General features: G+C 35.3%; 1 protein-coding gene across 1 annotated transcript in view; it reads right to left on the bottom strand.

The window, feature by feature from the left end:
* The window catches only part of MALRD1 (MAM and LDL receptor class A domain containing 1), a 930,206-nt gene that overhangs the window by 178,012 nt on the left and 724,414 nt on the right, over positions 1-27,780 (bottom strand). The window contains exon 34 of the mRNA XM_069086118.1: positions 21,553-21,710. Within this exon, the coding sequence (XP_068942219.1) occupies positions 21,553-21,710 (158 nt within the window). The remainder of the gene's footprint in view (positions 1-21,552; positions 21,711-27,780) is intronic.

Here is a 27,780-nt window from a genome sequence, read left to right as displayed (position 1 = left end):
ATATTGTCATTTGAAATGGGGGTGGGGAACCTACTCGTTCAAAATTTTGTTATTTAAAATTATGTTTATGGTTAGGAGATAGCTCTAATTTCCATGATTAGAAATTATCAGCCTCACCTTCAAGACAAACATAGTTCTTTCTGGCTTTATATGTACCTAATGTAAAAGTCAGAAAGCTCCAAAGTAGTTTTGTAATGAGATCACCTTAAGCAAGTTGGGGAATAAGTGATCAGGAAAGGACTAATTTAGAACAATTAGAATTTGCAAGTCAAATTGACTTCTCCTTTTTAGGGTCAAATAGGCAAAACTCTCAGCTTCTTCCACCTCCTTCTCCACTATTAGCAGAATAAAAAATACTAAAAAAGCACTGGATATGGAATCAGACAAATCTAAAATACAAGTTCCAGTGTCACTAGGTACTATCTTTTTGACCCAACACCTCTGTCTCTTGGCTTGTTTCCTCATCTGTAAAATGAAGGGGTTGGACCAAGATGACCTCTAACTAATGTCCATTCTATCTCTCTGATTCGGTGATTCATAACTCTCTGTAAGGTAGAGTGCCATGCACATAATAGACCTAATAAAAGTTGGTTGAATTGAATTAAACTCAAAGAATTTTACAGTCTACTTCCATTTCCTTTGGAGCAAAGGAAATCTATAGCTTGAGATTTCATGATAGTGACTTTGAGAATCTCTGAAGTGTACCAAAATTATCACCCGATAAGGAAATAGTCACTGCTGGTAAAGACGAACCAAAAGGTATAGATGAATGAAGGAAAAAGTAAAAGATATCTTTTATTAAATGCTTAGTGTGAAGCTAATGACTGGGGCTACAAATATAAATCATGACCCCTTTTGCTCTGAAGGAGCTCACATTCTAATGGGGGAGACCACTTATAGAGCTCGGGTAGGAGGTTTCAGCTAACCATCAGATGGAAAGACTCCGTGGCCCCTAGTGTGTAGAGGCAAAGTAAATAAATGGTGGTGAATTGTGTTTAATGCTATTGCCACTGAAAAAGGATAAGCACTTCTGCTATTGGACCATTTGACAGTGTCAATTTGATTTTTTCACACAGGATTGAATATCTTTTCAGAATTTGATTCAACAAATGTTTATTAATCACCTACAATTTGTATATTCAATATTTTTCTGAGGCTGCATGTAGAAAGATTTCTAAAAAAAAAAAGACTGCCTCCAAGCACCTCATTTAACTGGGGAGACATAGTTCTACACAGGTAGGCATAAGATGAAGTAGAAAGTGAAAACAAAAATCTAGAGCAGGTACTCTAGGAAACTTTAATGAGGATTCAATCTAAAATGAAATACATTCAAATTTATGGGACCTGTGTGTGTGTCAGTGGCTGCTGATAGGAATCTTAGTAATAAATTATTAATTCCTATATGAAAAAGTATTTCTGAGAGAGGTGAAATGACTTGCTCAGGGTCATATAAACAGTTTGTGAGAGAGCTGGTTCTAGAATCTAGGGCTTCCAAACAGCTATGAGTATAGCTCCTTTTTTTTTCATCAATGGTGAACCCCATGACAAATGGGAGGGTAGGTAGAACAGAACAAAGCTGGGATGATTTATTATCAAGTAGCTTTTTATTTTAAGCAATCTTCCTCACTGCCTAGGCATTAGATTCCAATATTTCTACATTTCAGATTTAAATGCTCAGTTCCTCCTGAATTTGGTGCTCAAATTAGTTGCCATGCCCTGGTTACACTCAGTCCCCAAATCTCAATTCAATACTCCTACCCTTTTTTTTTTAGAAGAGTCATTCTTAACTTGGAGTCTTGTGTTTTTTTAAAATAATGTTGTAAGTATAATGCAATATAATTAGTTTCTTTTGTAATTCTATGCATTTTATTTTATCCATTGAAAAAAATTATTCTCAGAAGGGTTCCATAGAGGGGTCCCTGACACACAAGAGATCAAAGATCCCTGTTTTAGAACAACAAATGGAAATGCAAAGCCACTAAGCATTTTGATGCAGAAAATTTCCAAGTTCTACTTGCTATGAAAAGGAAATGTCACTTAGGAGCAGTTACCATTAAAGTTGCCAAAAAATACCAGAAGTCAACGATGGAAGAACTCTCATGACATTTAATGTTAATCGGATTCTTATATGCTTTTTTTCTGTACTTAATGGCCATAAAGCAATCAAATTAAAGTAAATCAGACCCTAGAACAGCTAATAGTATTGATGGGGTTGAAGTTCTGGGAACCCCCTTGAATCTTCCCACTTGAGGCATTTTCTTGAAGCCATAAGCTTTTCATTACTGCTAGAATCTCAGTTATTCTTAACCCAGCCTAGCACTCTACTGTCTACCCTTGATCCTATTAAAATATCTATACCCAAATCTGTTACCCTTAAACTTGCCTAGCCCTCCATTGTCTGTAATTTCCACATAGCCTTCAGATATTTCTCCCCCATACCCCCAATCACATTCTTGGAGTCCCGGTGAAGATCCTCCATAGACTCCTCCTCAAGACCCTACCCATATCCCTCCTCTAGACCACCCCTAGATCCCTCCCAAAGTTTTTCTGTATGTAAGATCTATCTTGTCTCCATTGAAGGTGCTTAGATTCAATCTAGAGGACATTCAGTCTGGTTTGCCTGTCCACATAAGTGTCACAAATACTTAGATTCCTTAAGAGTCTCCCCATTATGGCGAATCTTTAATAAACTTTGCTTTTATTTGGCTGAGAGAAGACTTGAGTTGAATTCATTCAGCAGGACCAGGCATGTCAGTATTTTGAGGTCTCAAACATCCCTATGCTCCCAAAACTCAACAGTATCACAACCAGAATTTAGATTTCATTTGCAATATTGGAATTGGGAAGGGATATGCCAAAGCCATCCCTTACCTTTGATTAAGCTCCATTTTTTTGCAGCTTCCACATTCAATTTGGGGATATAGATAGACTTCTAAGAGAAGCTTTTTTAGTTGCTGCCTGATCTTTCTTCAAGGTGCCTTTGTACCCAGTTAATTTACAGTCAGGTGTGAGGAAGGTATTCTTGAGTAAATTCCATTTTACAAATCTCTTTATAAATTGTGACAACTCAGTTCAGATGCTCAGCAGTACAATTGGCCTAGATAGGATAATCTTTTACTTTTGCTTTTTCATCTTTGATTACATTTCAAGAGGAAGTCATGTACTTTTGAAGGTCAGAAGATGATCAATTGTTATTCACATTTGCAATTTTTTCACTGCCTTCCATGTTGTACTGTTCCTGGCTTCCTGCCATTTCAGCGTAGTGTCCTTTTTGATGAAACATGATTTTCTCAGTTGTTACTGACTTGGACAATACTCATAAGAAAGGAGAATTTCTCTGCACCTAAAAGAATACAAGTTTTCCTTCAGGCAGTGTTGCCAAATCATCTGTTTCCTGATAGGACCTATACTCTCACCTGGATATAACCAGTTACTGCACATACTAACTCCCACAAAACAGTCATCAATTAGAGGCTTCATTCTCCAAGGAGATTTTCTGCTTTTTCACAAGGAGTTTAGGTGACACATGGTTCCTAAATGTGTAGCAATGCAGGATATTATTCTCAGGGTAATGATGCATAACTCCCTCATCTATAATAATCTTCTTGTGTTAGGTAAAGACAACCCTACAGGAGGAATCAAGGGTTGTGTAGTTCACCAGGAACTGCTCTACAGCTCTCCCTCCAAAAATACTGCTAATAGTTTGAGCATGAAAGACAAATGAAACATAGGTTTAAGACACTTGAAAATGAAGTGACAAAATGATCCCATGTAAGCAGGCATTTAAAAATTGTAGAATTTTGACCCAATTAATTAATTTGTATTAGGTACTAGACCTGTAATTTTATTATAGTCTTCACTTCCCAGTGAGGAACTCTCTCTTACAAAGTAGATAGGGACCTCTAAGTAAAGTATAGACTTAGAGAGACACCCAGAATTCTAAGAGGTTAAGGTATCAGCACAATAATGTGGTTTTAATAAAAGTATTACTCATGCCAGTCAGAAGAAGATGAGACTCCGTGATTAAAAAAAATTGACTCTAAAGTTCATGGTTTATGAAGTCTAGTGTTTTTATGACTTTGAACCCACAGGGAAGATAGTTAAATGAATCAAACTCATCCAATCCAATAAACATTTGATAAATAGGAGACTATGCTTGACCCTAAGGCTACAAATGTAAGGGTGCAGTTGATTGAGTAAGGTAAGATTTTCCCCAGAACTCCAGGTCTCTAATCCCTATGTGGAAAAGCCTTAATTTTTCTAATTTTTGTTCGGTTTCCTTCTGAAACATAAACTTAACTTTCTTTTCCTTTCAAACTTAGTTTCTGGTTAAACCCAGTCTAAATGTGTGGGTTCAATGGTGAGGTGTCACTTTAGTGGGAGAGGGAAATGGTAAAGTACCCTAGTCTACGCTGGACTCAGGGCTCAATTTGTGTGCCAAACCAAATGTACTTGGTGCTTGTCTGAGCCCAGAGTGGGGTGCCCTCATGAAAAAAGAAAGTGAATCCCATTGAAGCCAATGAACCAAAGTTACTACTGAAGTGTCAAGCAAACCAGTTTGGCTTCTTACCTGAAGGATGAACAAGTGACTTCCAGGCAACTCCAGGTTCCTAATCACTGCAGAATTTTGAATACTCAAGGAATTTTATACAGGATCAAATTCCTTCTTTGAGACAAGAGGCTTGATTTTCTTTTCTTGTTTCTATTCTTTATTGTCTTTTGGGGGGGATGGGGATTGGGGAGGAGGCTCTTTTAGCAAGTGACATAAGCAGGAAATTCTAAACAGTTCTATTAGAACTGTTTGTAAAGTTTTAACACCATTAATTTAGAACTATGTAAGAATATCAATTATTTCACTTAAATAAAAATTGTGCCTCACAGACTTTTCTTGGACCTCTTTAGTATAGGGTCCTTAGGGCATCATTCAAAAAGTAGAACCTCCTCATCACTAAAGATCTATCTGGGATTTTGGACTAAGGATGTGGCTAAACTCACTCCAAAAGTCTTTACCCTCAAGGAACTTATATTCTACTTAGAGTATGAATAGGACTGGGAGAGTGTAGGGGTGAGAAATGACTTTTGTAAATAGAAGTATTAAAAAGGAAGTATTGCACAGATAAGTAGGAGAGGCTTTGGACAGGATTTGGTACAGGAGCTAAGTCTTAGGTGGAAGCTAACAATGTAAGAGGTAAAGCAGGGAGCACATCTGGGTATGGGGAGAGTGTTAAGGGGGATAGGAGTGGCAGTAGCCTGTGCAAAGGTACAGTAAAAAGGAAAGGAAATACTTTGTTTGGGAAACAGGGAGAAGGCCAGGATGACTAGGAGAAGGTACAATGGAGCCTGACTGTGAAGGATTTAAAATGTCAAATAGAGAAGTAAATGTGTCTTCATGTTTTTTATGGTGTTCACTTTGGAGGACTGCAATTTTCCTCATTTTTAGCTTTCCTTAAAATGTGTTATTGTCTAAATGAACTGCTTGTAGACAATGACACAAATTACTGGACGATGAACCAGATTTTTTCAGTGGCAAAGCCTTCTCAAAATAAGTACAACCCCTTTGAGAGGCTCATTAACACTTTCAGGCCTCAAGGTTATCATTTGGCAAACTATTGCTTCAGTGCACAAAATGATAATGTAGTGGCCTGAAAAAAGGCAAGTATAAATTCAAAAGACAGCTTTTTGATTATCAGGAATTCATTTTCTCATAAATAATGTGAATGAATGGATTGCAAGGTAAAGACAAATTAATTATGGCACAGTTGCCAAGGGTCTTTGTGTGTATATGAATAAAATATTATGAGTTCATGTGTGTGGATGTATGTGGTTGTTAGAGATAGTAGCAAAATTTAAAATATTTCACTTACTTTACATATTAATGTCACCTTCATCTGCAAATATATCTCCCATACCAAATGCCTACCATCCCCTTGTAACAAAAATTTTTAAAAGTGAAAACAAGCAGTCCAGCAAAACTAAAAAAAAAAACCTAATCAATATTTCTTATTGTTTAACCATATATACAAAGTATGTACTCTAAACTCATTCTCTGGATCACTACTCATACTGAATCCCCAGAGGATGACTGATACTTTTCTTCTCAGGGTTTAGGAACTAGGGTCTATCTTTCATCCTTGAATTATCTCTGCATAACCTCTATTCAAGATCAATGTATTTTGCTTAAAAAGAACCCCTGAATTTGTTTAATTCTATCAACTGTGTTTTCTTTCCTGTTAGATTACCCATATCAGTATATTATTCTCAGTGCATTATTTCCTTTTCTGATTCTTCAGAAGCTTGCCATTGTGGATTCATTTTTTTCTATTCTGGTCATTATTTCTGATCACAGAAACATAGAATCTGAGTATTAGAAAAGTTCACAATAGCTGTCTAGTCTCATCTATCCATCAAAGGAATCATCATTGTAATGTCACTAACAAGTCATTGTTCAGCTTCTGCTTGAAGACCTCCATGGAATGGAACCCACTGCCTTCTAACATCTAAATTTGACTTTTCAAAACTTCTACCCTTTACTACTAGCTCTGTATAGAAAAAGAGTAATACATCCTTTATAAAACAATCCTTCAAATACGTGAATACACCTATCATGTTTCCCCTTCTTTATTTTTTGTTTTCAGACTCAACATACCCAGGTTCTTCAACTGATCCTTTTACGTGATGGACTAATGGGCCTTCACTGTCCTGTTTCCTTTCCTCCAGATTCTCTCCTATTTATCAGTGTCCTAGGGTACTCACAATTCTGGTGCAGATTAGAACTAACAAAACCAGGTTGCTGTTGCTGCTGTTGATGTTATTGTTGTTCTTAAGGCAGATCTGAACTCAGAAAAATGAGGACTTTTGACACTGTACCATCTAGCTGCCCAAAAGCAGATTACAGTAATACAATTACCATTCTCTTTCTCAAACTTATGGTCCTTGATGCAGTTCAAGATATTATTAACTTTTATAGCTACTAAATTACACTGCTAATTTATACTGAATTTACAATTCACTAAAGCCCCCTAATTTTTTGGAAAACTTGTTAGTTTTCTGTGCCTCCTATATCTTACGCAGCTTATACTTAAGTTGAAGGCTTTACATGAATCCATATGAAAATTAATCTTATTAAATTCCACTCAATGCTCTAGACTGTGAAAATTCTTTTGATCTTAACTCTGTCATCCATTATTATTATGTTATCTATCCCTCTCAGATTTATCGTCTTTACATTTTATTAGCATACAATCAATGCCTTTATTTTGGGTATTGTTAAATAGCACAGGGTTATGCACAAATTACTGGGTACTCCACTGGAGACCTCTTGCTAAACTTACACTGAACCATTAATAATTATTCTTTATTTTGGCTATCCAACCAACCAATTCTGCATTCCTCTGATTGTGTTATGATTTAATCTGCACTCTCTCACCAACCAAGCATATTAAAACCCATTCATACCTTTGCAACTTTTGAAACTGTGCCCAGTCTACTGGAGGACTTGATTAACTTCCCTTGTCATTATATAGGTACCGATATGGTATGTTTGGCCTCCATCTGGAATCTTTTGTTGCTACTGTGACAAATCTGCTCTTTGTATTGTCAAAAATCTCCTGGATTGTTATCTTTCTAATCTTTTCTTTTATGTAAGTCTTTTATAACATACTGCAATCTAGTTAATTTCATCATACAAACATTTCTCCATGGTCTTCTTAGGTTACTGGTCATTTTTATTCTTTGGAAATAATTAATACTTTAATATTCATAACTCCATAATATCACCAGAAGACCATTGAAATGTCTTTTTCAATGTTGGGTTTTTTTATTTCATTGAAGAATTTGGGCATCACTGAAAGCACTGAACTATTTCTTCAATGGAATCCTAGCTTTTTCTACCCCCAATTTAATTCTAGACCCAGGTCATTAGGCATGAATATCATCTCCAAGATATATATATATATATATATATATATATATATATATATATATATATATATATATATACACACACACACATCAGGTATTTCTGTCTTAGACATCTTCATGGAATAACCATTTCTATGGGTTGTTTATCTAACTGAATAACATAATATGTGCAATGAAGTTATTAAGTATTCATTTAATTTAATTTCAAAAGTTTTATACATTTCTTATGAGAACTTCTCTAACTACTCATTCTCTGTATCAGATGTTAATGCAAACACTCTTCTTATCTAACTTAGATAATCATAACAGTCTTTTTGATTACTCTCATTTAGTCAATAGAAAGTGAAATTATCTAGTATACAAGGTCTCTTGGAAGAACCCCACAATCCACCTTAGCCAACATTGCCTGAACAAAAATCCCCTTAATATCAAAACCAACAAGTTGTCATTTAACCTTTGACTTAATTATCTAGTACAAGCAAATCCTTTACTTTCTTAGGCCATCTCTAATTGTTAGGAAGTATATTTTTTTCCCTTCAATCAAACACATATTTTTATTTCAACTTCTTGTTGATTTTGATAAACTGGGCTGAAGCAGAACAAGAGTAATTCATTTTTTCTTATGACAGTTCTTCACAAATTCAAAGGCACTAAATTTCCTTTAAGTTTTATTTTTGGTGAAGTTAAATGTCTACTTGTAGCACCTATATATGCATATGTACTGCTGGAGTAATTAAATGTACTAGCCAACCAACTGCATGTCACAAAACAGGCAATACAGAGTCTTTATCCTTTTTATTTCTTGTATGCAGTACATGACAGTCACTTTTGATTGGACATGTATCTTGTTGAAGAGATATACTCCTAAAGCTGAAGGAGACTAAATACGATTGAGTGCTCTTTTGTATCTTTATGTTGGAACATGTCTATCCATGGTCAAGGAACTTTTCACCTAGTGGTCAACCTGCTGCTGCTGAGCCTCTCAGCAGTAATTTACTAATCTAGCTCTCTGATAGCAAACATGCTCTTTTTTTTTTTTCATTTTAAGCAATCGGGGTTAAGTAACTTGCTCAAGGTTACATGGCCAGTTATTTCTGGGTGTGATACTAAGTATCCGAGCCCGGATTTGATCCCCAGGTCATCCCGACACTGGAGCCAGTGCTCTTACTCGCTGAGTCACCTGGCCACCTCTAAACATGCTTTTTTTTAATGAGAAAAAGTAGAAAATAAATTTTAGAAATGATTTTTAGAATAATATGCATTCTGGACTAGATCACTAGACTCTGATGAAAAATGGTAAAAATGGAAGACAATTTTGAATAATATAATAATTATGGACAGGATCACATGCCATACTATAAGATATCTGATTCTACATATTGTTTTTCTTTTTCTTTTTTAAATGTCTTCTGCTCTATAGTCATTTAAGTAATTACTGTCTTCCCCCCAAAATGGGTTGTGTCTTCCTCACTACAAGGTATTAAAAGGCAAGTGTCAGATCTAATTATAGTTTAAAGTTTTTATGGTGAACAATCCAATCTTGACATTCTTCATCAAAAAGGAATGGCTGGGGAGGGGGGGGGTGGCAGAGCTACAATGGCAGAGTAAAAGCAGAAACTTGCTTGAGCTCCCCCACCAATCACCTCCAATACCTGTAAAAAAATGACTCTAAACAAATTTTAGAAATACAGAACCCAGAAAGAGACAGAAAGACACAAATCTCCCACTGAAGGCAGCCTGGCAGGCCAACAGGAAGAGCCTATTGCACCAACCCAGGAGCCAACCACAGTCTCATGTGAGCTGTGGGTCCAGACCTGGGGTAGCCCTAACCAGCGGCACAGACCAGTCAAAGCAGAATTCAGGAGAGTGAATCACCTATAACTCTGGTGGTTTCCAGACTTTTCAGCCCATAAACACCAAAGAGAAAGTAAAAGGTCAGTAGGAGACTCTGTTGGAACTGGGTGGGAGAAGAGTGCTGTCCTGACCTTGCCCTTGAGGAAGCAGAGGTGGCGGAGGCAGGGTGTCTACAACTGCTGCCACATGGCTTCCTCCTGAACTGCTGGCTTGTAGATTATAGGAGGACCAAGTGACCATTCAGAGGGTAATCACTCTTGCTTTGACTTGCTTGGATCTGGGTCTCAGTCTTGGGTCATGGTCCTGGGGTGAGGAATGCCAGTGTGCCAGAGGTTGTGGTGGGTTGTGGTGTGTGTAGAGAGGGCACCCTCTTCATAGCACTGACAACAGCTCTGCCACAGCTGTGTAAACCCCAGCAATTTGAGACACAGCTCTCTCCACTCTAGAAGCAGAGTTCTACCACGGCAAAGAGCTCAAAAGTCAAGTAATTGGCTGGCAAGATGAACAAACAGAGGAAACACAATCAGACCATAGAATCTTTTGAGGGGGAGACAAAAAGGATCAAAACATGGAACCAGTAGAAGACAATGAAGTCAAAACTTCTGCCCCAAAAGCTTCTAAGAAAAATAGGAATTGGTTACAGGCCATTGAGAAGTTCAGGGAGGATTTTGAAAATCAAGTAAGAGAAGTGGAGGAAAATTGGGAAGAGAAATGAGAATGGTGCAAGAAAATCATGCAAAGAAAGTCAACAGCCTGACTGAAGAGTAGACTTAAAATAGACTTATTTTAATAGACACCTTAAAAATAGACTAACTCAAATGGCAAAAGAGGCTCAAAAAGTCAATGAAGAGAACAATTCTTTAAAAAGCCAAATTTTCCAGATGGAAAAGGAATGTCAAAAACTCATGGAAGAGAATAATTCCTTCAAAATGATATCGGAGCAAATGGAAGCTAATGACTTTATGAAAAATCAAGATACTATAAAACATATCCAAACAAATGAAAAAATAGAAAGCAATGTGATATATCTCATTGGAAAAACTACTAACCTGGAAAATAGATCCACAAGAGATAATTTAAAAATTATTGGACTACCTAAAAGCCATGATAAAAAAAAAAAGAGCCTAGAAGTCATCCTTCAAGAAATTCTCAAGGAAAATTGCCTTGATATTCTAGAACCAGAGGGCAAAATAGAAATTGAAAGAATTCAATGATTGCCTCTTGAAAAAGATCTTAAAAAGAAAACTCCTAGGAATATTATAGCCAAATCCCAGAGAGCCTAGGTCAAGGAGAAAATATTACAAGCAGCCAGGAAGAAACAATTTAAGTATTGTGGAAACACAATCAGGATAACACAAGATCTAGCAGCTTGTACATTAAGGTCTCAAAGGGCTTGGAATATGATATTCCAGAGGTCAAAGGAGTTAGGATTAAAACCAAGAATCACCCACCCAGCAAAACTCAGTATAATGCTTCAGGGGAAAATATGGTCATTCAATGAAATAAGGACTTTCAAGCATTCTTTTTTTTTATTTTTTTCATTTAAAGCAATTGAGGTTAAGTAACTTGCCAAGGTTACACAGCCAGTTATTTTGTGTGGGTGTAAAGTATCTGAGGCCTGAACTGATCCTGGGTCCTCCTGACTCTGGGGCCTGTACTCTTACTCACTGCACCACCTAGCCTCCCCACTTTCAAGCATTCTTGATGAAAAAATCAGAGCTGAAAAGAAAACTTGACTTTCAAATACAAGAAGCATGAGAAGGTAAACAGGAAAAAGAAATCATAAAGAACTTATTAAAGTTGAACTATTTACATTCCTACATGGAAAAATGATAATTGTAACTTTTGAGACTTTTCTCAGTATGAGATAGTTGAAGGGAATGTGTGTGTGTGTATATACACACACACATATATTTATACATACACATATGTATGTATAGGAAGGTGTATGTGTGTATAAATACATATGTTAGTATTATAGATGTGTGCACATGTATATGCAGATGGAGGGCATATGATCAGTTGAATATGAAGGGATGATATCTAAAAAATAAAATTAAGAGGTGAGAGAGGAATGTCTTGGGAGGAGAAAGGGAGAGATAGAATAGGGTAAATTACCTCATATAAAAGAGGCAAGAGAAAACTGTAACAATGGAGGGGAAGAGCAGGAAGGTAAAAGGGAATGGGTCAACCTTACTCTCATTGAATTTGGCTTAAGGAGGGAATAATACACACACACACACACACACACACACACACACACTCAAGTAGGTATCTTACCCTACAGGAAAGAAAGGGGAAGGGTATGAGAGGGGGATGATAGAAGGGAGGGCAGATTGGGGGAGATGGTAGTCAGAAGCAAAAATTTTTTAAAAGGGACAGGGTTAAAGTAGAAAATAGAATAATTGGGGGGCAGGATAAGATTGAGGGAAATATAGTTAGTCTCACAATATAACTATTAGGGAAACATTTTGTGTAACTACACAGGTACAAACTATATTGAATTATCTTTCCAGTGGGCATGAATGAGGAGAAAGGAAAGGAAAGAGTCTGGAAATCAAAATTTTAAAAAGAAATGTTAAAAAAAATTGGGTCTTTTTTACATGCAACTGGGAAATAAGATATACAGGCACTGGGGTATAGAAATCTATTTGCCCTACTAGAAAGTTGAGGGTAGAATTGGTGGAGAATATAAGAGAGAGCAGATTGGGGGCAGGGGTATTCAGTAGGCTCACTATCTTGGGGTGGAGGTAGGGGAAAGATGAGGAGAAAATTTATAACTCAAAATCTTGTGGAAATGGGTGTTGAAAACTAAAAATAAATAAATAAAAATAAATAATAAAAGACTTAAAAAAAGGCATCTAACTTCACAACAGCAACCTAAGACCTATCACTGATATGTAAGGTTTGGGTTCTCAGAGTTACAATAGGCCATGCTAGTTCATTCATTACTTTCATAGAAAGCTGTATGAACTAGTTCATTTGGAACATAAAAAAATAAGTAACATTTCATCCAGTAATATCATTACCATAGTTTAAGGGAAAATGCGTGTGTGTGTTTGTGTGTCTGTGTGTACATACATTTATATATCTGTATACACACACATAGTAAAAGTTATCTATTGCTTTTATTTCTTACAAGAAGAACTTGACATAATAAAAGTCCATTAATCATTTTTAGTAAAATTTGCTTGTCCTGAACCTAATATACATCAGTTCAGAAATATTTCTGTTCATACTAAGTGCCTGACACAGCCAGAAAAATGGGAATGATTGGTACTATATTATCTCATAGGAAATTAATTAGGTTTTGCTTGTGGCTACCATGGCAAAGTATAAGAATAAAAAAAGAGTTATTAAATAGAATTTCTATATATATGAGAAACATCTTCCCTTTCTCTAAATAATACAGAATCACAGAAGAATTTCAAATGTAGGAGGGCCCTCAGATGTCATCTAGTCTACCTGAACTCTATATCCTACTCAATAAGTGATTACCTACTCCTTTTGTGAAGACTTACAATGAGGGGGAACCCACTATCTTTCCAAGCAATCCATTCTCCTTCTGGACAGCTCTAATTGAGCTCTAAAATTCCCTGGACCTTAGTATGAAAAGATTCTATTGGCAAGTTCAAACACTGTCATACATAGCTCACAAGTATGATTTTCTTCAAGAACAATAATCCTATCTATGCCATAAAATAACAATAGAAATATTCTTGTAGGGATGCTCTCAGTAGTTAAATGTTATTAAATTAATTCAACACTTCAAATGATTCATAAACTCATCTCACTGGTACAGGCTTCAGACTTTTCTTTCAATCTCTTTCAATCTGTTTGTCCTATTTTGTTGGGGGCCAGCTTATCACTTATTTTTCAGCAGCAATCCAAAAATAAATGGACTAATGGATTAAATTAATGGACATCCAACTTTATATCATAGACTATTCAAAATAATAAAAACTAATATTTATATAGCACTTGCTATGTGCCAGTCAAAGGAATTTTTCATCCACTTGTATTTTTTTTTCTGCTATTCAGATTGTTAGCCTAATCTCTTTGTAGTAATTTTAGACCTCTTGAGAATTTCTGTTAAGTATAATAGATATAGGAATTAGGTTTAGGAAGACCTATGTTCAAATCTAACTCTGACATATAGTAACTTCTTGATCTTAGGCAAGCTAATTAACCTCTAAGTCATAAAGGCAACTCTCTGGGATTATATTCTACAGACAAATTGCTATTCTGTGTCAGTGGAAGCAAATCCTACATTTTGAGTATCCAATACACATTAAATGACCAGCATGGGCCAATAAAACCCACCAAAAACCCAAACCATCCCAATAATGAAGGCCTTTAGCATCCTTGGACCTGACGTGAACATTACAATCCTTCAACTATTTGAGGACAGAATCATGGAATGGAATGGAATGGAGTGCAATGCAATGCAATATAAAATAATATAATTTATCATATAATATCTAAATTGTCTCTTCTCCCATCTAAACATCTATATTTCCTTTAAATGGCCTGAATATGTCATGAATGCCGTTATACCTATTTTAACTTACCTGGAAGAATAAAAGTTACATTGGCAAAGCTGTATATGAAACATGAGAAATTGACTCAAAACTGACAAATACTAGCTTCCACATTTTGATGTTTTCTATGTTATTACTTTGATGATAAAACAGAGATCTCCCACATTCTTAAAAAAAAGCCTCTCCTTTCTCTGAACTCCTGTTTTGTAGTTAATTAATTTAATTGCAGGATCATAGAACTCCAACTGAAAAGAACCTTAGGGTCTATGTAGCATAACACTGGAGGTTTTTTTTGTTGTTGTCGGTTTGTTTCTTTTACAGAAGAAACAGAGGAGTAAACAGGCCCCTGGTCAAAGTGACTGGCTGAAAACCAAACAGCTAAGATAAGGTAGAGGTGTGACTGGAATCTGCATCCTTTGATTCCATAATCAGATGTCTTTCAACTTCATCAGAAGTGCTCTTTTGAAAAAAATGGCACTAATTCAGTGATTAAGCTGTTGGGCATTTCCTAACACAAACAACAACAACAAAACTTAATCTGATACTAAACAGAAGTATAGCAGGCCAAGATTTACTATTTTTCTCACAGAAGGTTTATTTCCCTTACAGACATCCAAATCCCCATCCCTATGAGATCTGCTAAGGTAAAAATCAGTTTCTAGTTGATCCAGCAGTACCCACAGTCAAATGATTCAGGAGGTAGACATGCTGCCCCATTTAACCACATAGTCACCCTTCAATACCCAACACTGTAACATACTCTTCTGCAGAAATTGCTCTGTTATTAGGAACAATACAGCCCATCTATCTCATGTAATCACTAGAGGACTGGTCCAACTCCCGTTCCTAGAATATATTTCCTCAATGGTGTTCTTTACATCTCTTCCTGCTCACAATTGTTGATCATTTACTAGAGCCTTCTTGTGCCCAGGCTGAAGAGACAGTGAAGGGCCCTAGCTTCTAAGTGAAATCATCACCCTGGAAAGGTTCAGTCTCAGTAAAACTTTGCTTAGGTGTCATAAGTATTTTCCATTTAAAGATGGTTTACATGACTGAGATATTCAGAGAAATGAATGGGCAGGAATTATTGAATCAAATGAAGCCATCCCTCAATCCAATAGGAAATAGGGCAGAGGCTTGGTCTCCCCTCCATCTTCACCTTCCTTGCTATAACCATAATTGTGTGGTTGTGGTTTGTCCTTTGTTCTCAAAGAGAACCATGACATCAGGGAGGTGATGACATGCCTTGCAATTGACTTTGATTTGAGTGAGGGAGGATTGTGAAAGGTGACCAGCATCGCTTTCTCCTCCAGAGCCATTTGGATCCAGTGATTAGACATTTACAGGATGACTGGAGATGGCCCAGGATGCAGAGGGAGACATTGCCCTTTTAAGCTAAGGTTCTCACTTTAAGTGAGGTAACACCCATTCAAAGAATAGGCCTCTTTAAGAAGTGAGACAAGGGATGCACCATTTAATAAAAAAAAATCAAACTGGAAGGGGAAAGACCCTCAGCATTGCTGGCCAAAAGAGAAACAGTTACTATTTACAGTCACTTTGAGCCAGGAGGGTACAAAAAATCATTAAGTGGTACTTGGGCAGAGATCTCTTGTCCAATCTATGAGGTATAACCAAGAAGGTTCAGATAGAAGGTACCCTCTCAGTTTCAGTGCCATTTACATGCCTTGATATAGTTTTTATGTGTTTTTTTCTCTAATGTGACTTTCTATGGCTTTTATGTTTTTATGTGGCATTTATATGGCTTTATATTCATGCTTGTTTTATGTCCTCAGTTATTTATGACAAGTGAAAATTCTTAAGCACCATTACTCTTGCTATTGCTCATTCAGTTATATCTGACTCTTTGTGACCTAATGGATCATAGTCTTCATAGGATTTTCTTGGCAAAGATACCGGAGTGGTTGGCCATTTCCTTTTACAATGGGTAATGGTAAACAGAGGTTAAGTGTCAGGGTCACATAGCTAGTAAATATCTGAGGCCCAATTTAAACTCATGTCTTCCTATCTCCATGCCCAGTGCTTTATTCAGTGCTCACCATTACTTTTAGTTGCTAACTCTTAGCATAGTCAGTATATGCTGTTCAGCTTCCTTAAAGTAGAACTCAGAATTTTAGGGCTAATTTTTTTGTCCTCCAATATATAAAAGGATTCACAGCCTCAAGCAATATGCCACAACTGAGATATAGTTGGTAAGATTTACCTTGCCAACTAATAAAATTGGCTTTTTTCTATTTTAGTAGGCATTACTGAAACCATTGAGGCGTATTTGGATTTCAGAGCTTTCAGGCATTAATCAAGTGATGTGGTATTCACCTGTGCTCAAGGTGAAAAGGATTATTGGTGTTTCATTGGTCAGTAAAACCTGAACATACCACTAATAACTCACCACTGAGAAAGTGTCCTTTTCAAGAACAGTTGTACAGTATATTCCACACAACAACAACAGTATCTCAGGGAAGTACTCAGTGGTCAGTAATCCTTAATTGCACTTCAGTACTTTAATGGATTCAAAATCTCTTTCCAATGGCAGAGAATGAAGTCCATTCATGCAATCCAGTCCCCACTGCTCTTCCTATTCATTCCAGTTCATTGCCCCATGTGAAGTGACTGTCCAAGATGTAGGAACGGATAGATTAATTTGCAAATGGTAATCTGCAATAGAGCACTTTTTTTTATTAATTTGGTTTTTCTAGTAATAAAGTTAAAGCATTTTGTCCACTGTGAAGCACTATGTAAAAGCTAGCTATTGTAATCATTTTTTAGTGGTTGTATCATAAGAATGAATGTAGCAAAACAGTTACAGGAATGGGATTAAAGAAAGTCTGGGTTCAAGTCCTGTATTTTATGCATTCATAACATATAGCTTTGGGCAAGTCACTTAATCTTTCAGTTCACCAAATAATTCCCTAGGATTGTAACTTACAGGTGAGATGGTGATTTATATCATCATCAACAAAAAACATTTCTGTGCAGGTAGTTCTCATGCTGATGAAATCATAGGTCTATACAGACACACACAGGAAAATAAATGGCATCGATGAAGAGCTAAAGTATCATGAAGTTTTTGACAATTGGAACAAAAGTTATCAAGAGCATCCACAAGACTTCACCATTTCTAGGAAATTTCTCTTCCCCTTCTACTCTGCATTAAAAAGCCTTCAGTTCAACAACAAACACTTTTGTCAAATGGTCTTGATTTTGATAATCAGAGTTTGGTTGAACAAATGTATAACTATCATAGCAAGAGTGTGCTAGAACAACTTGAACGGATTCACGAGGCCAATTGGTAAATTTTCAATGTCAGTATTAACACTGCAGAAATGGAATCAACAACTACCAGTAATTAGGGATTGATTTATTCTTTCTTGATTATCTAGATTTAGTAGGGATAAAAATTTTAATAATGAAGATTAACCTTAAAAGTGTGTCATACATGTATCCTTACCCCTGCTCCCCCCAAAAAAGTTGGCAGTTAAACATTTACCAACACTTCTTTTTAGCATCATATATCAATAAATCTTGTAAGATCTTTTACATGCATGAAAGGTTTTTTTGGTCTCCCAAGTTAAAGACTTGTTAATTTTAATTTTAAATATTATTTTGCAATTAACAAGCAAAAATTATCTACCCTTGTCAATATCACATGTGATTATGATAAAGCAGTGTGCAGTGGAAAATCATCTGCAAGAGTCTACTTGTTGTCTTCCTTAATTTTCACCAAGGATACCTTCAAAACATAGACTATTATCATAAAAATTGTACTGACTGGAGAAAAGTAGTTATAATGATCGGTAACTACTGATGTACTTTTGCTTGCCTTTTTTGGTGATAATATCACAAGTGGTATTTTTCCCTCTAATCATTGGGTATCTTAATTTTTTTTCCCTTTTTGGAGGGCAATTGGGGTTAAGTGACTTGCCCAAGGTCACATGGCTAGTTTTTGTGTTACGTGTCTGAGGCCAGATTTGAACTCAGGTCCTCCTGACTCCAGGGCCAGTGCTCTATTCACTGTGCCACCTAGCCACCCTTGCGACATCTTTTTAAAAAGTTATCTTTCAGTAATTTACAAATTCTTTTTCTTCCAGAACAGATGTTTTCAGTGTGTATTTAATTTGGTCCAGTTGTTTTTCCTGACTTTTCTCTTAAGTGTCATTTATACTTCCTTATTTAGGACACGATGTTTGTAATAGTTCAGATGCTTTAAAGGTACTACCATCATTGTGATGTAAAGAAATCACATAAGACAATAGATTGTAAAAGGCTGATAAGATATCATGAACTTTCTATCAATGGGCTATCCTTGCATTTTCTCTATACATGCTCTTGGAATGATTTAGCTTAATTGGGTTTTGGGCCAAGCTTTCCAAAGAATTTCATTGTTTTCCATGTTGACATTGCTCAGAAAATAAAACATCTTCTAGAATCCAGTGTAAAAATTTATAAATAGTTTTCTACTCTCAATTGAGCAAGATTCCTTTTGGCTGCTTTAATTCACCATTTAGAAAGCAGATGAACTAGTTTCTGGATGGGATGTTACTTAACTCTTTTGGTTTCTTCATCAATAACATCTGTGTTATTCTAGTTAAACTTCTGTAAGAAGTGGAAAGAATCCAAATGAAAGGCTTTCTTTACCTTTATCCATTTTTCACTTCATTAAGATTCACAGAACTGTTTCAATACATAAGGTCAGAGCTCTTTTACTTCATTGCATATGGCATCTTATCATCATTGTCCTTTTTTTCTAATTTGTCATTGATTTTGACTTTTGTCCCAACTACCTGATCATCTGACAGTAGAGATACAATGGTTCCGAAATGACTCCATTTTAGGAACCAGACTTATTCTATTCAAAATATAGGGCCAATTCCACTTTAAAAAATGACCCCATTATCTTTTGGCAGCCCTTTTGAATAAAGAAACAATTCGTCACATTTCTATGAGGTTTATAAGCCTTTAGTTTCTTTTATTTCTTAATTCTAGAGCTTATTTTTGTCTTCACTTGTATACAACTTTGTAATTAAATCACTAAGGCATAAAACATATGTTGACTTGATTTTGAGATCCTCCAGTTTTTCAAAGAATTTTGATATCTATTCATTCTATTTCACAGATATTGGCATAAAAACTGAAATTATCTGCATGATAATTGGTTTGTTTTTTGTTTATGCTCATCATGAACATAACATGAAATGACTGTTTCCATAATACCAGGGAGCAAAAAATATGATATAGTGAACAAAGTATTGAATTTAGAATCAGGAAATAATATATTTGTTTTCTCTGTCTAATAATTGCTAGATTTGATTTTAAACACATCTCTCCATTTCTCTGGGCCCCAGTTTCTCCATTTTGAAAATGGTGATAATAAAACTTTCTTACCTTCTTTGGTACTCACTTAACAAGATTATGGTAAAGCTAAAATGCCTTAATGTATGTGCTTTGAGAACTTTTCAATGTCTCTTATGATTATTCCTTATTTTTTCCTTAATGCCAACTCAGCTAAGTTCTAAATTTGCCTTTACAAGGCAATCTGCCAATAATGTTACCATTTAGTTGCAATTTCCTATTTTTTTTTCCTGCTTTTGTTGTTCTTTATTTGGTTAAAGTGATAGTGCCAATAGTAATACAGTTTAGCTCCCCCAGTAGAAGTTAAAGTAATATAATTGGGGCACTGGGCCACCAAGGGCCAAGTCTTTCAAGAATGCTCAGATTTTCCCTTCCTCATTGGTTATACAAACAAAGATATTCTATTCCTAGTTCCAATCCAACCTCACATGAATGTCTGGTGATCCTGCTTCTGGCCATGATTAACTAGGGGACTAATGCTGTGTGGTGACAAGGAGTCTTCTGATATTAGAGGGGCCAGTGACTCAGAAGACAATCAGCTGAATTAAGCGTGCAAAAAATAATCATACCCAAAACCCAATGGCTCACTCTATCCTTCAGCATTTTTTTTGGTCTTTTCCTTCCTGGTGGCCAATATGGTGAGAATTCTTGTGGGCTACCAAGTTGAAGAGGGTAATGGCCACCCTATTTACCACCCAGCTGTCATGTGGACACAAACACATACCACCTCTGTTTATTTTGTACTTACTCTTTCTTTAACTTTAGGTGAGCAGGTATCCAGAGATGGAATTGAGGAAGTTACCACCTAGTGAACTACAAAAGGTTAAAGAGCCAACAATAGTCTTCCTACTCCTGGCACCTGAAGTGAGCAGCAGAGTTCACAGGATCTAGTAATAATAGCAGCTGGGTCCATTAAGGAATTAATTCAGCAATGGAGAGAGCTCCCTCATCTAGCCCAGCAGTGACTGCCTCATCAGCAAAAACATGTTGTGAAAGGAGGCAGCCTGGATGAGCAAGGGAAAGAATTGTCCACCAGTGATAGCACCTACAGAAGTGAACTTGATGGCAACTTCACAAGAGTAGAAAAAGGCTCACATCATCTTGAGTCATGAAATATCTCTCAGGCCTACATATTGCTGAAATGTTGTTCCTTATTACCTTTGGTGCTTAAATTTGAGTCCCTTGTACATGCCAAAAAAGAAAGCCCACTTACCTCTAACAGTGTGGGCATAATTTTATATCTTGTGTCCTTGTTAAACCAAAGAAAATATTGGCCAAGTAATGCACTAATAAAAGCTAATGTAAAAGCTGTATTTTTAGCACTTTCTATCATGCTTCAGACATTTATGAGCTCCATGAACCTGGGCAATTCACATAACCTTCACCTTTATTTCTTTATTTGTAAAATGGGTATCATTATAACACCACCTCCATAAAGGTTATGCATACATGTGAAGTGCTTTGTAAACCTTAAAGCACTATATAAATGCTGACCAACAACATTTAAATAAGTATGGAGAGGTTGCAATCTGTTGGTGAAGGGAATATCCACACTTATAAAATTATCAACCTAAAACTAATCTTCATCATTTTTTTCTAGGAGGAAAATATACACCCTGACTATTCTCCCTTAAATATTAACAATGTACAATCTTTTAAACTCTGGACCTGTAACGGGATTTAAGCCTAAATATAGGGACAACAGGAGTTACAACTAGTGGATATCCTACCCAAAACAAACCAAACCAGAAACACTCTGATTATTAAGACAATGTGAAAATTGAATGATTGTTTAAACAGCTTAATCTGTAGATGGCAATAATCTTAATACTTTTATAATGGCTACAAAAAGTTCTTTCTTCTCTTTTACCTTTAATATTCCCATATCACTGGGACCACTGATGTAGAACCAAAACCGAACTGTACAAATTCCAAGACTTGCTGGAAAGAAGTGGGTGGTAGTAATTCTTGCTGTATATCCTTCTCTGGGGCCAGATGAGTTGACATAGAGAAAATACTGTCCATTTCCTTGAAACATATAAATACAGCATTCTTTCAGTGCAGTGACACATTTTAAATAATTACACAGAATCTCTTTATATCACATACCATTTGCAAATATCTAAGAAATCCTTCTATTTATACAACACCTGAAAATTTGGTACTTTGTTTTAATAAGAAAGATGTGGGTCTCACCATGAGACTCATCAAGGTCCCTTAGGGAGCTTGAATCAAGTTGTTGCCGCCAAACATTTATCTTGCCTATAGAAGCTCACTTCTCTATTAAAGCTTCCTAATCTGGCAACTCCTACAAGAAAATGTCCAGGAAAAAATCATCTCATGCAGTGATAAACAGGGTAGACACTCAATAGATATTACTGACCAAGTGACTGACATTTTAAATCCCTGTGACAAATTTAACAACAAGTATAATTAATTAGCAAAAGTATCTGGAAAGTGAAGTTTAATTTTGAGGGGCACCAGACTATTTGCTTTAATTATTTCTGTGACTTTTTTTTTTACTTATTCAGATACATTAATCTAGGGGGAAAAAGCAGAATTTAAGAATATCTTGAGGGATCAAGAATATTTTCACATTATTTTGCCTGTTCCTTCTAGCATTAAAAAATGAAAGATTATATACAATTATTCTCATTTTATTGATACCATTTTTTGGTATCCTTTAAGTTATATCCTTTATAACCAAGGTTATAATAGTGACTCCTGAGGAATGAAATGACTTTCCTGGTACTAACCAGTTGCAGAAAAGCTTCCACCATATGCTAATTATTTAAAATTTTTATTTTGTGGCAGGCCTGACTTAGGTTGCTTCTATGGTCAAATTTGCACCTGGAAACAAATAAGAAACCTGTAGGCATTCTAACTTTTAACAAAAAAATTTTAACAAAACAAAAATTTTCTCAACAGTAGTATAGAAAGGATAAACGAGTAAGGCTACAGCATTGCCTTATTTCCCACATTTCCATAACAAAATTCATTTGGTCAAAAGAGTATGTTGATTTCCACAATAATTGGGTACCTATGAAGTCTGAGAGTATCTGACTACTATGGATTGTGAGGAGGATGTTTTTGTTCTATAGGTGACCAGGAAGCTGCATTAACAGGTCTAGTCCTTGTTTCCTGGACCAAGAAAGCATTAAGAACAAGCTTCCTGACTTTTAGTAGAAAAAAAAGCAAAAAAGAATCAACAATAAACCTGGCACTGTCTACATGGCAAGATATTTCTTCTACCACAATATTCATTGATAGTAAGGAAGGACCATTAATAATGTTAGTTACTGTAATGCAAATTTAGAAAAAAAAAGTACTTTTCTGGTAGGTACAGCGTAATTATATAGAAGGGGATTTTATCTTACTATTTTTAGAAAATATTAAAGGAAAGGCATGCTCATGGGAAGTAAACTTGTGTATGCACCATGGTATAATGGCAAGCAAAGTTGTACTTTACTGCTTGTTTCAGCTATTCAAGTACCTTTGAGTATTGCTTTTGATTGTATCTAAAGTCTTTGTGGAAACAGTATACATTGTGTTGCCCTTAATAAGCCTAAGAGAATTTGAAGATCTTCCCTGCCCTTAATAGACCTAACATCATCACATGGAGTCCATGGTGGGAGGACCTTGCCAAAAGACCAGGAAAGATGGAACAGGAAGGAACAGAGCAGAGAAAAGCTGGAGCAGAGCAGAGAAAAGCTCAAGCAGAGCTGGGACCAAGAAGAACTGAGAGGGAGAATGTGATGTCAGCACTCTTGTCTGTCTGTTTTTCTGTGCTGCTGTTACTTTGTCAGACAGAAACACTCTTGATTTGTGTTACTTTGTCAGACAGAAAGTAAATTGAGATGATAGTGTTGCCAATGTGTATAAATATTGTTGTAGCTCTGTTAAGCTTAATATGTGTAAAAATTGTTGTAGCTCTCTTAAGCTTTGTCTTCCTAAAAACAGAAACTTGGAAAGGGCTTGGAATGGAGTAATCTCCATGGGCTGAGATATAGACCAGAGTAGGGAGCTGCCTACTTGTCAATCCAGGCAAGACCTGGGAGCAGTCAGACCATGGAGGAGGAGCCATGGGGTTTGAAAGACAGCCTCAAGTTAAGATGAAAGAAGAGTTTATTGGGTGCTCTGTATTAACTGAGGAGATTGTGACTTACAGAATGATATGTTTTGTTTAAGACTATGTGGCCACCTTAGTGAAAAGTTGTTATATTATTTTGCTATAAATGTTGTGCTTTTGTTTCCTGAATGTTTGCTTAAGTTTCTTGCTGAATAGAGAGTTCACTAATACTATGAAATTAGATACCTAAAGTCATTCACATCAGCAGTACTTAGGAGAGCTGCTTTACACATGGCCATTCTTTATTAATGATTACATATACATGTTTGTTTGGTTTTTTTCCTTACTTGTTACTCCAATATTTGATACCTATCTTTCAAATCTAGTTAATTATATGGAATCCAATTTTCTGTTCTCTTTTTCTATCTCTGTATGTCTGGAAAGAAAATGGTATAATTCTAAATGCTATGTTATTAGAATATGGCTTTTATTTAAACATATCTAATGAAAATGATTTTTTCAGGGGAGGCCAGGTGGCACAGTGAGAAATAGCACTGGCCCCAGCATAGGGAGACCCAGGATTAGTTCTGGCCTCAGATACTTGGCACCCACATGAAAAATAACTGGCTGTGTAACCTTGAGCAAGTCACTTAACCCCAATTGCTTAAAAAATGTTTTTCTTAAGATATCTAATGAAAATCATAGCTTTTCATTAGAAAGTATAGAATTCACTAGTTGTATATGCAATATGTCATATAAACTAATTGAAAGATTTTCTAAATTAATATAAACATGTTTGTATTAAAATGTTTTATTCTACAGAGTGCTCAATAAATATGAAAAATTTAAAAATATGCTATAAAATATGGTTATTCAATTTTAGTAAAATACTATAATTTTACTAAAGACTTACATCTATTTTCCACTATGTTATGTAGCAGGACCCAGCTGTGAGAGGCAAATGTTGGAAATGAATGGGAAAGACTGACTTGATGCTCATTGAAGCAATTTTTCAACAAAGTTTAATCAACTCTACAGTTTTGCTTTTAAGGAGAAAATTATATTTGAAGATCATGTTTTAGCTATTAAAAAGATACATATGCAATTTAACTTTGCTTATTCAGATTCAGTTATAGGCTCATATATTTAGATATAAAGAAGATGTTAGAGAATGAATTGAGTTGAACCCTCTTATTTTATAGGAAAGAAAAGACCAAGAGAGGTCAAAGTTGGGTAAGGGCATACAAGTACCTATTATCATAGATAGGATTTGAACCTATGCCTTTTGATTCCAAGTTCAAGGTTCTTTTTACTATAACCAAAGTAGCTTCTTGAGTTGAAAGTCTATATTAATTAGGGTTTCAAAAAATATATGTGTGTATGAATTAATATGTATGTGAACATATAGGTATATATACACACTCATTTATATAAATTTTTCATTATATATAGATAGTTTACATATAATTATATATAAAAGAATTTATGTGTATATATATATATATATATGTATATATAAAACTTTTTGTTTGTTTTTGAGGGGGGCAATTGGGGTTAAGTGACTTGTTTAAGGTCACACAGCTAGTTAAGTGTCAAGTGTCTGAGGCTGGATTTGAACTTGGGTCCTCCTGACTTCAGGGCTGGTGCTCTATTCACTATGCCACCTAGCTGCCCACAGATATATCTATATCTATCTATATCACTTTAAAAAAATTAAAGCAGACTTTGTATATGTGTGTATTATATATATGTGTGTAACACATATAACTATATATATATACATTGAGGAAACTTATTAAGATATACTTTGTAGACATATGTGAATTATATACATGTATATATGTATAGATGTATATAGTATATGAAAACACATTTTGAAAACAATGACTGTATATGAAAAATGTCACCATTAAGGGATTATAATAAACTAAGCTATAAAGAAACTTACTTTGATGAACAGATTTTTAAATGCATTTTAATTAGCATTTCAAGTGTTTGCATGTAAATAGGCTTTCTGAAGTGCTTAAAAATGATTATTTTGTGTAATTCAAATGTTTCCAAAAATGCTATTCACTTTACTAATTTACTGTGGAAGCAGAGTAAAGCCAAGAGGAATGCATATTAGGGTTTCTGTTTAGAAAAAAGATAATCAATTATCCTGAAGCAAAAAAGGTGCAAGTCCTAGATGTAAGGCAGGAAATACAAGAAGGTATGAGGCTCTGGGGAGCATGGGAGGAGCATGTGATCTGAAAACATGGAAGTGAAAAGTACAAGATAGAGAGCAATGGCATATCTGTCCCTACCAATATTTTTTTTCAGGTGCAAAAAAGGAAAGGGAAAGGAAGGCTGGTAATAATGATTGGTCTCACATAGTGACTCAAATCCCAGGGCAATATCCTTTTATTTTTAGGTCTCTACTCTAAATGGTACAATTTAATATAAATTCTCATAATTTTTGAAATAAAGCATTTTGAGTATACTTTTAACATCAGTTCTTTTACTGGATATCCCTCATACCAACTGCAAAAGTAGCTCCAGTCTACCCCTTATATTATCACAAATAGAAGAAAAGTTCTTAAATTTCACTATACACACACACACACACATACACACATATATCAACATGCAATTAGACATGTGTAGGGGAAATTAAAGAAAAAACTTATTTAGGGAAAAAAAAACATGATTTTACAGGTAGATATAAAAATCTATTTGAAGGTAGTCTGACAGAAATTTAATTTAGACCACCAATTTATACCATATACCAAAATAAGCTCCAAGTCAATAAGCAGCCTTAATGTTAAATATCATATGACCCTAATAACTAATTTGAAGAAATTGGAAGGATAAACCTTTAATATGTCTGTTTGTGAAAGATACATATAAAATCTATGAAAAGTAATTATTAAATCATAATAAATGAATATATAAAATTAATACTATTTATAATTCAGGAAAAATAAAGGAATATAGTAGAAAAATTATTTAGTGGGAAAATGATAACTATAACTAAGAATAATTTGGTATCAAAATATATAGAGAATTCACACAAATATATAATAAGAAACATGCATTTCAGAATGGATGCTACCAAAGAACATCAGTATTTTTCAAAAGAAGAAATAAAATGATTAATAACCATATTAAATATTCCAAATTTCTAAAAAATAAGAGAAATAAGTTAAATATCTCTGAAGTTCTACTTTATGTCCCAAAAAAACTGACAAAGAAAGTAGAAATGGACAGAATTCAAGTCAGAGGAGCTATGTAAAGACAAGCACATTAATAAACTACCGGTGGAGCTGCGAAGTTGGTCCATTACTTCCGGAAAACAATTTGGAACTATGCTGGAGGATTGTTCAAATCATTTTATCTCATGACATCACTGTTGAGCATTTGAGGTCAAAGGCAAAAACAGTACTATATAAATCAAATTATTCATAACACCTTTTGTGGTAGTACACATTTGGAAATGGAGCAGGTATCCATTGATTGAAAAATGCTCTGCTCCTTGCACCCTGCCACATGGCTTCCCTGGTTTGATTCAAGACTTAACCTAATGTCTCATTTTCTTCAGGAATCCTTTCCAAGTCCTACCATCTCCTAGCACTTTGTCTTCTCAAGTTACCTTCAATCTACTCTGAATACATCTTGTATCTATCTACTTATGTACATTTTTTCCTTCCCAGTTAGCTTGTGAGCTCCTTAAGGGCAAGGCCTGTTTTTCCCCATTTATTTATATCCCAACCATACCATATACTTAGATCTGAGGCTGGAAATCCAAGAAGATATCAGGCAAGATATCAGGAAGCATGGGAAAAAAATATGACCTGGAAACAAGGAAGCAAGAGGTACAAGGTGGGGCAATGCTGTACCTTCACTTACCAATTAAAAAAATTAAAATGTACAAAAAGGAAAAGAAATGATAATGATGAATTGTCTTGCATAGTGAATCCATACCTAAGGCAATATTCTTTTATTGCTGAGACATCCTACTGAAGTCCAACACTAACTTAGATAAAGGAAATG

Source organism: Petaurus breviceps, unplaced genomic scaffold (assembly GCF_028583685.1).
Source record: "Petaurus breviceps papuanus isolate PSGF00001 unplaced genomic scaffold, PetGlider_PUasm1.0 178, whole genome shotgun sequence".
NCBI classification, from domain to species: domain Eukaryota; kingdom Metazoa; phylum Chordata; class Mammalia; order Diprotodontia; family Petauridae; genus Petaurus; species Petaurus breviceps.
Note: the sequence above shows the minus strand (reverse complement) of the source record. Positions and strands in the feature narration are given on the sequence as shown.